The sequence below is a fragment of the Excalfactoria chinensis genome, chromosome 2 (assembly GCF_039878825.1).
Source record: "Excalfactoria chinensis isolate bCotChi1 chromosome 2, bCotChi1.hap2, whole genome shotgun sequence".
NCBI classification, from domain to species: Eukaryota; Metazoa; Chordata; class Aves; order Galliformes; family Phasianidae; genus Excalfactoria; species Excalfactoria chinensis.
The window spans coordinates 135,021,345-135,034,963 of record NC_092826.1 but is presented as its reverse complement, the minus strand read 5'-3'; the positions used below and the strand labels follow the sequence as shown (position 1 = coordinate 135,034,963).

General features: G+C 42.3%; 1 protein-coding gene across 2 annotated transcripts in view; it reads left to right on the top strand.

Moving 5' to 3' along the window:
- The window catches only part of DPP6 (dipeptidyl peptidase like 6), a 447,472-nt gene that overhangs the window by 40,624 nt on the left and 393,229 nt on the right, over positions 1–13,619 (top strand). The window contains exon 1 of one of the 2 annotated variants that reach the window (XM_072328926.1): positions 6,805–6,972. The exons of the other annotated variant lie outside the window; for it this stretch is intronic. Coding sequence (XP_072185027.1) covers positions 6,922–6,972 — 51 coding nt within the window. The 5' untranslated portion in view covers positions 6,805–6,921. Of the gene's footprint in view, positions 1–6,804; positions 6,973–13,619 lie in introns of those variants that run through there. 2 annotated transcript variants of the gene reach the window in all.

The window sequence follows — 13,619 nt, the reverse complement described above, 5'->3', positions numbered from 1 at the left end:
ATCACAATGGAAGAAAAACAAATTGGCTTTTTAATCAAAACATAGACTCACCTGGTCTGAAATTAGAATGTTTTAGTATGTCTTCCAGGCTAGTTAGTTTAGCTAGAAATTAATGGGAGTTGGCAAGCATTAAATTATCTACCTAAAAGATCCTATACTGGTTCATGAAAGAAATAGAAATATACTGATACTTAAAAATATAAAACATTTCTCTACAAGACTGTAGCATTGAAAATAGCATCTTTCATAACAAATACCAAAGCTAGGATGCCTTCTCAGCAATAACCTGTCAATAGGTCATTTATTAAAAAGTATGTTCATTCTTGGGTAAAATGGGAGCTGTAATATTTTATTATTATTATTATTATTATTTAACTGATTGTTATGGTTTCATGTTGAAGGAAACTTTGTGGTTGGAAACTGGTTGTAGCTGTGAGATTCAACTGCAGGACTTCTGTTCATTTCTTAGAATTGAATCATAGAATGGCTTGGGTTGCAAGAAGATGGATGAAGATCATTAGTTCTAACTCCCTTGCCACTGGGGAGGTTTCGTTGGGATGAACTTCTTAATGGTTGGCATTGTGTGCCCTTCTGTGAGTTTCTTTTTGTTTCCAGGAATTGTGATTTTGATATCTTTCCAGTTTGGCTGGAATCACTGTCAGCAGTAAACACTTGAGTGAAAGGGCTAATGCTTTTTGCCTCCCCAGTCTAATTTTCATTAAAATATGTAACAGTCAGTGAAATTAAAATTGCTTTAGAGGGTGAAATCCATTGCATAACAAAATTTCACTTTTTAACACAAGTCTGTCAATATTTTCAATTTGGTGTTAATGAGAATTCTTAGTGCATACGTTGCTTTTACCAAACCATGCTTTAGTTACCCTTCCATGTATTTAGTATATATGTATATGTTTTAAACTTTGAAGCACCTTCTTGTTCTTGGAGAACTGAGTAGCACAGCATACTCTTAGTTTAGCAGACAGTGTAATCTGTTGCTTGCACATTGAAATTCATGAAGTCCAACTGGATATTCAAAGTCCAGTTAATACTGAGAATACTTGCTAAAATGTATTAATATGGTCTGTGTCATTTCTACTACAGAACTTGTAGCTTTTAAAGTTTTAAACATATTATCTCTATTTAACCACAAGCAGTGCATGCCTGGAAGGCAAGATCTCAGATTGCTTCGTATTAATGTTTTCCCATTGTTACTAGCATGTCTAATGATTCTGCCTAGATTTTCCTAGCATTCACATAATATTTATATTCACATAAATTTCATAGGCCATTTCATTATGAAGAAATTATATTCATTCCCTCCTTCTCTGAATCCCTTGGCAACTTTAACAGTCAATTTCATTCATGAAAAAGTAATTATTTGAATTCTGTATATTTCTAGCTTTTATTTATGGAGTTCAGGAGCTGGAAATGTGAAGAAAGAGAAGCTTCAAATGGGGAATCTATAGGTTTTAATATCAGTCCTGGATCCTACTGATCCAGCCTGCAGCTGTCCATGTTGCCTCATGCCCAGGCTGTGCTATGGTGTATACACACTCGTTTAGCAAGAAATTTCACACACTCCATATGGGCATGTATGTCCACATGCACTCATTTGCGTCTCTCATTTCCTATATGCTGTATTAATGCCACAGGTGTATTTCATAGAGGTCTGAGGCATGTAGACATTAGACAGAACCAAAGAATGGTATTCAGTTCAAAATTTGAAAAATACTCTTAGGTGCTTCTTTCTAATAAAGTAATAATAAGGGACGTATGGGCCAGCAGCTCTATACACCAATTGGTACCATGGATCATAGTGTGAGATCTCCCATCTCATACCATTTAATGAAGTGCACTCCAAGGTCTTGTCTGTAGTTGAGACGGCAGCATAACAGTATGAAAGCAGCCCTCTATGTGAGCCTGTAAGCTCTGTGGATTATCATGGACTACAGGAAAACAAGCTAGGGATCTCTGTAGCAATGTTATGGTTTGTTTGCAGCTGAATAATTCACTTGCAGGTAATGGGGAGTTGACTGCATTCCAAGTAGCTGTCTGGAGGTGATGAATCTCAAATCATGTGGGGCGGGGTGGAGATTATCACCATGTGGCACAGTTTTGGCATCAGCACCACAAACCATTTGAAAATTCAGTGATAGGAATTCTTTTTTTTCCTCAGAATGTCTGAGATAACTTAATTTCCCCATTTGCAGCTATTTCTCTCCTGTTTGGGTTGGCAAAGATGGCTTAAGTACCTTCATGCAGTGAAAAGTAGCAAGTGTTAGCTTTTTAGCAGCAGCTGTTCTGTCATTATTTTAATTTCTTGAAGAATTAGGGATTCTCAGAAGTATATATTTGTTATCTTTATTTACCATTATAGCTGCTTTATCTGTCTTGCCCATGTCTTTTCTTCACAAGAAGGAGCAATCACTACAGCTGTCCTCATGTTTTTGTTTAAATAAATGGGCAAGTTTCCAGCATAGTTTGAATACAAGTTTTTCAGAATAGACATGTAGCATGTCTTGTCTAGCAGAATGCTCAAAAACGGTTCACATTTAGGAAGAAAAGAAGAGGTTTCTTGCTGCAATTCTCTCTCCATTAGTGTACCATCAAGTACCAAATTGAACTATTTACTCTTCTGTCCCCGGCTTCCCTTAGGGCTTCACAGTGTCACACTCAATCATTTTACTTGGGGTATCAGCAATCCCATTCCTTTTTATGCTTTAATTAGTAGCAAAGCAGGTACTACAGGTGATGTTTCCTTTGCTGATTATCTCCTTTCCTTGGCACTTGGTCTGGATCTGGGTTCTCAGTAACAGGCAAACAAATTGGAGCAAGTTCAGCAGAGACACTGAGGTGGTTGGGGTCACTTAGCCCAGAGTTGAGGCTGGGGGAGCCAGATTTGTTCAGCATGAAGAAGAGATGGGTTTGGAGGGACATGAGCAGCTTTCCACTTCATTGGGGAGGTTATCAAGAATGTGGAACTAGATTCTCCCCTGTCAGGCCGGGAAGGAAGATGAAAGGCAACAGGCCTATGCTGGAACAATGGAGGTTTAGCTGGATTGTAAGCACTGGTTTTTCTTTCACTTGAGGACAGACAGCCATTGGGATGGGTTGCCCAATGAGGCTGTACAGTTGTCATTTCTGGAGGGTTTCAAGATATGACTTGATAAAGCCCTGAACAACCTTGGGATGACCCTACTGGAGAAGGAGACTGGGAGGTCCTTCCAGCCTGAGTGAACCTCTGACCACAAGCATTTGGGTTGGGTTCCCTCTCAGCATTTCTATGACAAAACACTTTCACAGAGCTTGTTGGTGTCTAAGGGAGGGGAAATGTTGGTCATCTGGAACTCTAGGCTAGGTAAGTATTTTCAAGTTCTGCAAAATATATTCTCATGGCGAACTGGTGTGTGGCAGAAAGTGCAAATAGGCTTTCACAGTGCTCAGTTGAACAGACTGGCCCCAGAAAATGAATAAATATGCACAGTGCTGTGACCTGAGGTCTGCTGGGATGTAAGGGACAGGAAGAACTGATGGAGCTGTGGTATGACTTTGAATTACCTTAGAAAGCATAGTCTTGAAATTAGGCTGAAGAGAATCCTGAGCACAGACTTGTTGGATGGGCTGACAGGAAGGAGATGGAATTCTTAAATATGGGTTTGATTGAGAAGAAAATGTTGATTGCTATACTTTGAAATTACATGAACTCTTTTATTGGGGAGAAGAAAATGTAACCTTAGTTTAAGGAGAAACGGTGAAGAGCTGGTAGTCTCAGAAAGGACTTTCAGTTCAACAGCTGTTATATTTTTCTGAGGTCCTACATCCTTAAAATACTTCTTTAAAAGTACAGAATAAAGGAAAGTCTGTGCTATGCAGCCAGCTAATATTGTGTGAAATTAATTCTTTCCTTCTATTCAGAACAACTGTTCCCAGACTTGTTTTGGCTAGTGAGAAGGGGAGCCAGCATCAAATACAATGAATGGGTTTTATTTGATAAAATAAATTCTCCCACTCTCTTATCACGGCTTTAAATAAAGTACTGTCAATAGGATGTAAGCACTATAGCCAGCGTTCCCTTTCAGATAAAGAAAGTCTGCATCAGAGTACTGAAACCTACAAAGAAAAATATTTCTATAAGACAGGTTTTGTTGTTCTTTTTTTTTTTTCCCCCATGTGTTGCATTCTGTGATAGAAGTAAGAAAAGTACATTTCCTCAAAATAACCTATAGAAAAGTTGGCACATGAGGATGGCATTTTGTTCTTGTCAAAGTACCTGAGATACAGAGAAAATTTCTGGATCAGGTAGAAAAAGAAGCTTGAGTTCCCTGGGCTTTTGTCCTGATAGGTAGCTTAGATAGAAATAGATTGCCAAATATATTGGTAAGCATATATGTATATGTAATTGTACACTCATTTCACTTAAGATCTTGAGGTTGAGATCCAGCTGAGTCTGAGCTTAACTCCCCTACGTTTATATCAAACTAACTCTACTGACAAAGGAGGTGCATCGGGTTTAAACCAACAAATGCAGAAGTCGTGAATTCTGCTAGTTTTCCTCCAATAGAAAGCTTGACGTGTTTAAGAAACATTTTAATTCTATATTGAGGTTCTTTGGAGTAGATTTTTGGCCTTAAATTCAGGATAACCACCAGCAAGCAGTTGAGCTCCTTAAGCCATGTTATTACTGCCTTTGGTTGTAGGGTGACTGGTTATCTTTCTGCATCATTTGAAGTCAAAAATGTTCCCTACGGAAATGTGGAAGAAATCTCAGGTCCTTCCTGCATTAAACACCATGGTTGGTGTTTAATAATAATGAAAAATTCCCTTAACAACTGGATGGCATCGAAGATGAAACTTAAGCCTTTTGCTTGTAGTTTTGACTTTAAACAAAGTTGTTTTAATCAAGGCAATTGCTGTGGTTTTGCCAACAATGCGTAATTTAAATGAAAATGGTCAGGCAAACCCAATAGCTTTGTCATGCCAAAGCTGAGGGGAAAACATCCAAGAGATGCTATTGCCAGAGTTCAATATACCGTAAGTAATTCTATTGGTATATAAAGTAAGGCAAGGGGCAAATGGAACTGCTAACTGTGGAGTGGATAACAAATGTTCTGCATTCATACATAATTAAAACACCTGAGGGTAGAAGACAGCGATGCAACAGGAGCTGCTTGATAAAACAGAAGAACTGGAGAAAATAAAACAAGAGACAAGAATTTCAGAAGCAAAATGAGGAGCTTCCTACTCAAGAGGCATGATGTGTAAGGTGTATGCAATTCTGAAATAAAGATAATAGAGAAGATAATAGAGACTTGGAAGAGCAAGGTGACATTTTTGCAGGAGAAGGTTGGATCTTCAGGTTTTCTGTTTTCAATGGAGGACCACTGCCCATGAGAAAACAGTGTTACATACTGTGTAGGACCAGAGTTGAAAGCACTACAGATAAGTGCAACAACAGGACTTGTAGAAGTCCTCATGAATAAAAGGGGAGCTTCTACTCCAGCCATTGGCTTGGATGACAAGTGAGTTTCTGGCTTCAACTTTTTCTTCTTTTTCTACTTGGTTTTCTTTCTCAGCTATTTAAGCAAATCACTTCCTCTCTTCTCAGAGTCCTTTTCTCTTCTTTGGAGCATGCAAGTTTAGAAACAGTTGTGTCCATCCCAAATGAAATTGATGGACATCCTAGTAGTGGATGGTCTGGCCTAGTAGTAGGTATGGAGGTTGGCAACCCTGCCTGGGGCAGGGGGTTTAGAACTTGAGGTTGCTTAAGATCCAAGCTATTCTACGACATCTAATTTTCCTGGAGCTGACAATTGTTATTTCTGGACAAATCGTACACATGTAATAAAGGAAGAGAGAAAAAGACACAGCTTTTCAGGAAGGGATGTTCCTGACTGAGCAACCTGCTGAGGTGTGAGACTCTGGAAGGAGTGGTAAGGCATTGGAACAGGCTGCCCATGGAAGTGATGGAGTTCCTGTCCCTGGAGGTATTAAAGAACCATGGAGATGTGGCACCGAGGGACATGTTTTAGTGGGAATGGTGGTGACAGGTCGAAGGTCTGACTTAATCATCTTAGTGGTCTTTTCCAGCCTTAATCATTCTATGATTTCTCCACTGAGCTCCGGTTCCCCCTGCCCACCAGCTGGGACGTGATGGGGCTCACATTGCCAGGCACGTCCCTGCCCCAAACTGCGCCGGGCATATCCCAGGGGCTCCGGGCAGGGGGTGCAGTGGGGCCGGGCCGCAGCTTTGGGAACACGGCGTGCTGTCCCCGCTATAACCCGCGGTGTTTCCATTCCCCACCCTCCTTGCATCAGCCGTGGGCTGGCTCTAGCCGGTGAACAGTTAATGCTGTGAGAGGCGGCTCCGATCCCCCCTTTCCCCTCTACAACCCCATCCCCTGTTCCTGTTGGTCCAAAAAACGCATGTAACCCCCGGGAGAGCAGCAAACCAAACATCTCCTTCCTTTTATTGATCATTTTCTCCCCTCCAATCTGCGAGCGGGGTCTCACGGGGTGTGGAGGGCTCGGTGGGACCCTCCCCCGCCCACGGGCATGGCCAGAGCGAGGGGCGGGCGTGCGGCTCCCTCCTGCCCACCCCACCGGCACCCACAGGGCAAGAGCTGAAGCTGGAGCGGGGGGGTTGAATCTGAGACTGGCTATCCCCCAGTCCTCCCTTCCTTCCCATCTGATAGGAGCCGCTTTGTTTATTTATTTTGGTGAGGGGAACGGGCAAGGAAAAATTTGTGGAAGGGTGTGGAAGGGAAAAAGCACGCCAGCATCCTCCCCCTCTGCTACTCGTAGTTCACTCCACGCTAAAAAGCCATTGCAAGTGCACGCTGGTTCTTCGCTGAAGTGATCCAGCCTCTGGATTAAGTAACTCTGGGAGAGCAGCGCACGCACATACACTCACACCCAGCAAAAATGAAGGAAAAGGCAATGTTTCAAACCGCTAAAATGCAAGGGAACATGATGGTAAGTGGCTGCTGCCGCCGCCTCCAATGACTGTAAGTAACCGGTGGGGTACCTGCTCGTGCTCGGTGCTCCCACACCCCAGACATCCCCTGCACGGTCGCTGCGGGGCCCCTTTGTTTATTGGGGGGGGGGGGACCCAGTGTGGGGCCATCTCTGCTCAGCGCCTACTCCTCGGGGGGAGGAGGGGGAAAGGGGGGCTCGGGTTGCGGATTCTGCGGCGATGTTCCTGTTTAGGAGGGGCTGTGGTGCAGAGGGGGCGGTGGGTCGGTCAACTTCGGCAAGTTGATGTCCGTGGTGTGTGTTGGGGGACGTGGAAGTGGGGGGTGTGGGTGGGGGGGTGGTTTGCCTCGTGTTTCATTTGTCATTACTATTGGAATTACTATTGGAAACGCTTGTCGTGGTGCTGGTTTATAAGAAACCTACACGGGATGCTTTTAAATCAGCTCCCTCCCTTAAGGTAGAGGGAAAAAAAATAATAATAATGATTAAAAAAAAAGCCAGCTGCTCTCTCGAAGGAAGTGCTGGTTGCCATCTTGTGCTGATGGAAATGTATTGGTGTGTTTTGCCCGCATGCTTGACCCTCTGGGGGTACTGGGGGTGCAGCGTGCTCCATATGCTCCCACAGCTTTGGGGTGGGCAGCGGTGTGTCTGCAGGGCACTTTGCTGCCAAAGCTACTTCCCCGATGTGGAGGGGACCTGTTGGTCTCCTGCCCCCTCCCTCTGTCTAAAGAAGAGCTTGGATTTTGCCCACAGTTTGAGGGGGGAGATGTTAAGGTGTAATATAAATGGTTGTATGTGTCTCTCTCATGCTTTGGGTTGACGTGTTTAAGAGGCGGCCGAAGTATTCTCCATCCTTTAATTAGGTTCTGTAGTAAAATGCTTCGCTGGCTTTTTGAGGCTATAGTCTCCTTTTCCAAATCCAATAACGCTGTTCTTTTTTCTAGCGGTAGTATTTGAGAGGAAGGTGCAATGCTATGTGACCTGTGAATTCAACTAAGGGAACTGAATGGGAACTTCTGCAAACATTTTTTTTCTAGGAGGATTGCACGGCGTGATTGCATCGTACTTCTTTCCTTATGCCTCTTAAACGCCTGGAGATATTGCAGTGCTGCTGGTGCTGCAACTTTTGCAACACAGGGAAACAGAGATCGTTATTTGCTTAAGCTGCTGATCCTAGAGGTCATTGTAGTTGGTGGTGATGATGTGCAGTGCCGCTAAGAAGAAGTAATTAACCACTTGAGCTGGCATTGTGTGTTTAAAGTACAGGATTCGCCTATTTTACATAGGCAGTGTCCTACCTAATTGATAAAACTCTCACGCACGTTTCCTTGCCGGTCTCTGAAGTTGGGGCACGGTGAGCAGGCAGGGATTCCCCAGCACTGCTTCTGCTGGGCTTTTTGGTCAGCAAAATGGATCTGCATCCACACCCTGCTGCGAGATGAGCACAGGCTGGAATGATCGATCTGCATGCAGAGCTGTGTGCTGGGGGATGTCCACATTCAAAACCATCTCAAAAGCCAGAGACCATAGCTTTTTTTTCCCTTTGATTCAAATAGGGCAGGATCCATCTGCCAGGCTGCTATATCCCAGCTATCTCTTTCATACTGTGTGATACAGGGTGGTCTCCCTGAACTGAGCGCCAGGTTTTCCTTTGTAGAACTCTTTTAAGGGCACTGTCAGTGAGATCTGGAGACAGGGAAGCTGTTACACTGACACAGATGATTTCTTTAATTCATGCCTGCGTTTTTATGGGCCACCTAAATCACACAGCTGGTTTCTGTGCCGATCTGGTCTATAGTCGTGACCGAATCTGCAGCTCATTTAAGTAAGACTTAAATGTAGGTGAATATTTCAACTTCAGAATATTCAGAGAGGTTTCATGCTTCAAGATAAGAACTAATCCTCAAATCTCAGGTGTGCTTTCAATGGAAGTTCTAGCAAGTAATGATTAGTACTTTTATTGCTCTTTCTTATTAAGCTTTTTTTTTTATTTAATTAAAATTGGTATATTTCTTTTTGTCTATTTATCACTTCATTACAAATAGTGTTAGAGCCCTGGAACAGTCATGTCTAAGCCTGCTGTTGTGTCTTCTCTTACATACGTGGCAGTCACTGAAGGTAGGGATAAGTGTGGAGTCCCAGGGGCTTCTCTGTGCTGTGCACTGCTCTAATTGCCTACCAGAATTTGAGAAATCATTGAAGATTCAAAGCCCACTGTGTTCTTCTTTTTATTTATTTTTTGTTTGTCTGTTTGTTTTCTGGCAGTTTTGCTGTTGCTTAGAATCTTGACAAGCTTCTAACTCTATATTGATTTTCTTCTCTTTAGAAATCTTCCTTAAACTGAGCTATTTCATTTTTAAAATGATGTGACACTGAGCGATAATGTGGCATGCTGCTCCCTGGCTACCCAATGGGCCCTTTTGAAGTGCAGTGATAGCTCATGGAGTTACTACACCTGTGATTTCTTTATTACGTAATTAGACCAGCAAAAACCAAGCCAGTCTTGTGACACTGAGATAAATGTTTTTATCCTTGTGACAATATTTCATCGGAGCTTTGTTTTGGCTTTTTAAACAACAGCACTTACCTGGAAAGGTGCCTGTTTTTGTTTTACTGCACTGTTTCCCATTCATCACTTGAGCCAAGGGAATGTTGCTTACCAAAATAGTTCACCCTCTTACAATAAGAATTCTCTTAATCCTGCATAAATACTGTAGGGAGTGAGGAATACATGGTGGTTTCCTACAGTAACAACCAACGTAACCCATGAGTTGTTTCACAGTCCCTTTCAAGTTAATATGCAACAAGTAGGGTTTGGAGAAAAAAGTGCATCACTTTTGGAGATTAATTTAATGCATTTACATATGGTCCTAACTAGGGGTGCAGCTCTGTAATGTATTTTGTTTAAATATTCCTGTTATCCCTCTACGCATTCTGTTGTAAAGGATGATCATACCAACTGCACTTGCACTTGTTTTATTCTGCTCTTGCCTTTGTCTCCCCCGGGACTGATCTATCATCATCTGTCATGCACACAGGATATTTATTTATTTATTTATTAAATGTATTTGCAAGAAAATCCATTAAGTAGAGCTGTTTTAAAGACCTTTAACATAGTGTCGTATTCTCCTCTTTATGTACACCGATGCAAAGCCAAAGAATAAAATGGTAGAGCTACAATGAAGAGGAGCTACTGCCTTTAGATGTAGGCTCATTGGTGAGCAGAGAAAATGAGCTCAGTGAAAGTGCATAGTTTTTGTGATGCAGAATTTAATCTGTTGTATGTGATCATGCTGTTATTTGGGCATCTTTGGTTGTCAGTGAGAGCAGTGAGCACTCTGCTGTAGCCAGGTATCTGGTTAGAAGGATGTGGCTATGAAACTCATTCTGAATTTCAGTCTAGGCAATGTCTGTCCTAATGGCTGGAAACTACCAAGAGAAACTAATGAATGTGACACTTCTTTCTAGGGGAAATAATTAGGAACAGGGCAGAAGAGGCTGTTCTGGATCATTGGGAGGACTTATCTAAATCTCCAGATTCTTCTATGTTTTGTTTGGCTGTTTAAATCCTAACTGATAGCTGCAGCTTGGGTGGTTATATAAAAACAAATATAAGCAAGCCCAGTGGTAACTGTTTTCACCCATAAGTTTTGTTGGCATCTCTGGGGCATCAGAGACTTCAAAGGTACAAATGGCTTGAAGATGGAGCTACGCTGCCATCCTTCGTGTATTCCTTCTGTGTCTTCCTGGAGACACACTGGTGCTTCCAAACAGAAAATCCAGCTTTCCTCCCACCCTTTTTGTTTATATGTTGCCTCTGCAGTGCATTAAATTCATATTAAAAGCATAAATAAAAGAGATTGACGTTCCGTTGTAATTTTCCTTATTGGCTGTATTTTCTCTGGGGTTTATTGCTTGCAGTAATCAGTCACTCCACACTGAAACATACATGGTGTAATGTTTCTCAGCCAAGAATGCAGCTGACCTACCATGGGGTAAAGAGGCTGCACAGAGATTAATCTTCCTTCAAACTCCCACCTGAAGTAAGTGGTGGAGTTTCTGTTCCAGCACAGTCTACCTGCTACTTTGTCCTTCCCGCTGCCTCAGATCCTACTTGATTTAGAAACCAAATGCTGTCCAGATTTTGTGTACTATCCATCAACTGTCTGGTACCTTGGCTGAAAAAGGTGCCTCTGGAGCTGAAAACAAGGGAACTGTAGCAGTTCCCTGGTGGGCTACCATGGTTCTAGCTGAAGTTTTAAGTCACGTAGAAACAAAACTGCTGAACAGCAGCAAGAATTTCAGCAGCAGATCTTTGGCTGTGCTGCTTAATGAGAGGTAGGTTATGTTTTGAGGTCCGTAGCAGTTTGGTATTCTTTCTGGGTCAAGCATAAAGGAGAAAAAACACTCTTTTGTTAGGATGGTACATGCAGTATCCATTCCAAAGAAGTTACTGAGATTGCTGCATTGTGCCCAGTGGAAAAGCTTTGAGATGCTCTGTGACTGTTTGAATGTCATGTCAGTATCTGATGGAAATTAAGAGTGTTTGCCTATTTTAAGTGGGATGGCAGAGAGCTCCAAGAGGAAATATCCAGTGGGATCTGAACGTAGCCTTTCTAATGCAGTGTGCGCCTCTACATACTTATGCAGGGAATGGAGGCAGAGAGTCTGAGCTATGGAATGAGTCTGTTAATGCCAGAAGATAATTCACAGCATGTTCCCTTGCACCAAGCATCATTCCTATATATGACACAGGTTGAATTTCTTCACAGAACTTTGCACACAAGTGGTGTTGGTTTAACTACATGAAAGGGAAGGTCGTGCTGAAGAAATCGTAAAGAATCATGCCCAGGCTAACTTGTACTGGAGCTGTAATAGCAACAGGCTACTGAATGTAGCTGACAAAGACAGAACAAGACTCAGAAGCTGGAAGTTGAAGTCAGAGCGTTTTGGACTAGAAAAAGTGCCCCATTTTTGTAGAGAAGGCGATTAACGGCTGGAACGGTCTCTGTGGGAGTGCAGTAGTTTCTCAGGCTCTTGTGGTTCTTCATTAGAAAAAGATGGAAATAAGATTTCTCTGACTAAATGTTGGTTTATTCATTGTAGACATCTACATCTAACGTAGTCAGCCTAGACACCCTTTATAATTGTATTAGTCAGTAGAGTCTGGGGCATGATTCATCCCATCTTGATGTGGTTGTGTCATTTGGACCAGAGGAATTGTACTCAAGGGCTGATTTCTTTCCATTGATACTATTAAAGATGAAGGTACTGGCTGAGCCATAAACATCTACCCTGCTGGTATCTAAGGCTTGAGTCTGTTGCTTAAGCATAGTCATAGATACTCCAGAGCATCTCAGATGGCTCTACACATGCATTTGGGTCTTTGCTCTTATGCAAGAAAAGTACTGCTCTGCACCAGAGCTTGCCAGCCGTCTGCAGTGGGATGTGGGGATACATGAGCTTTATGTTTAGGGCTTTACTCTTTCCAAATCTCAGCATGCTTGTGCAGAAGTGTGTTGGGTCTCCCAGTGCTGCAGTCCGTGTATAGCAGCAGAGGAGCTCCATTTCAGCCATGTGCCGTCTTGCTGTGGAAGTTGCTTGTTCTATGGCTTGCATGTATACAGAGATCCCTTGGAACATTATAATCTACCTCTGTACCTCACTAGCTTTAAGAGAACTTAATCCAAATTGTTTAATGTCATCATAAACTCAATACATTCATTTGTTCATCTACATCTGTGTGTTTGCATATATTTTGTTGAACATTGTTGTACTAAACAGTGACTCACGTGAGATTAACAAGCAAAGCCTATTTATTTAATTGTCTTATGTACTGTAAATCCTGTGCAATCCACTAATGCATAATACTGTAATTTAGGAACCTTGGTATTCTCTCCCAGTAGAGCATTGTGTTTATAGTAGATTCCTATGTCCATTTTAAAAAGGCTGGAGTGGGGAGTAAAATAATAAAAACAATGAATCCACAGAATAAATGTAAACCATTAGAGTGTCAATGCTGACAATGCACTGGTAACTGGTTCCCAGCTATAGCGTGTGTATACCTGTAATTGCTGTGGATTTGCTGCTGTCTTAAGGATATTGTACTAAGGAAAGGCTGCATTTGCCATGTCCCAGGTGCCCCTGAAATGGATTATCAAGGTTATGTTCCATTTCTGCTCTTGCAGTAACTGTCTTTGTGGTATCGGTATGGTCCTGCAAATTTGTGGGGCACCTGTAATGCTTATGCTGTGCATTGGGAAGAAAATTATGTCTTGCGGGTGATTTCCAAGAATAGAATGTTTGCTGTAAGAATGTATGTCCAGAGGTATTCTCTTCATCACTGTCAAATTAAAACCTGGGAACAGGAGCAGTGGAGGGGGATAATTACTATATGTCGTATATGAATTCTGCCCTCGATTGCACATAGGTGGTTCACAATCTGTACATTTTCAGGAGCGTTAGAAGGATTGCATACTCATTGCACATCCAGCCATCAGTCCAGGATTTTGTCTGTGATAAGGCCTCTGTTGGTGTCCTTATCATCAAGTATGAACTATTTCCACCATGGTAATGGCTTTGGAGGTTGCTCTGAGACACACCTGAAAGTCCAACCAAAGCATGTTTGAGAGAACTGGCTGTTTGAG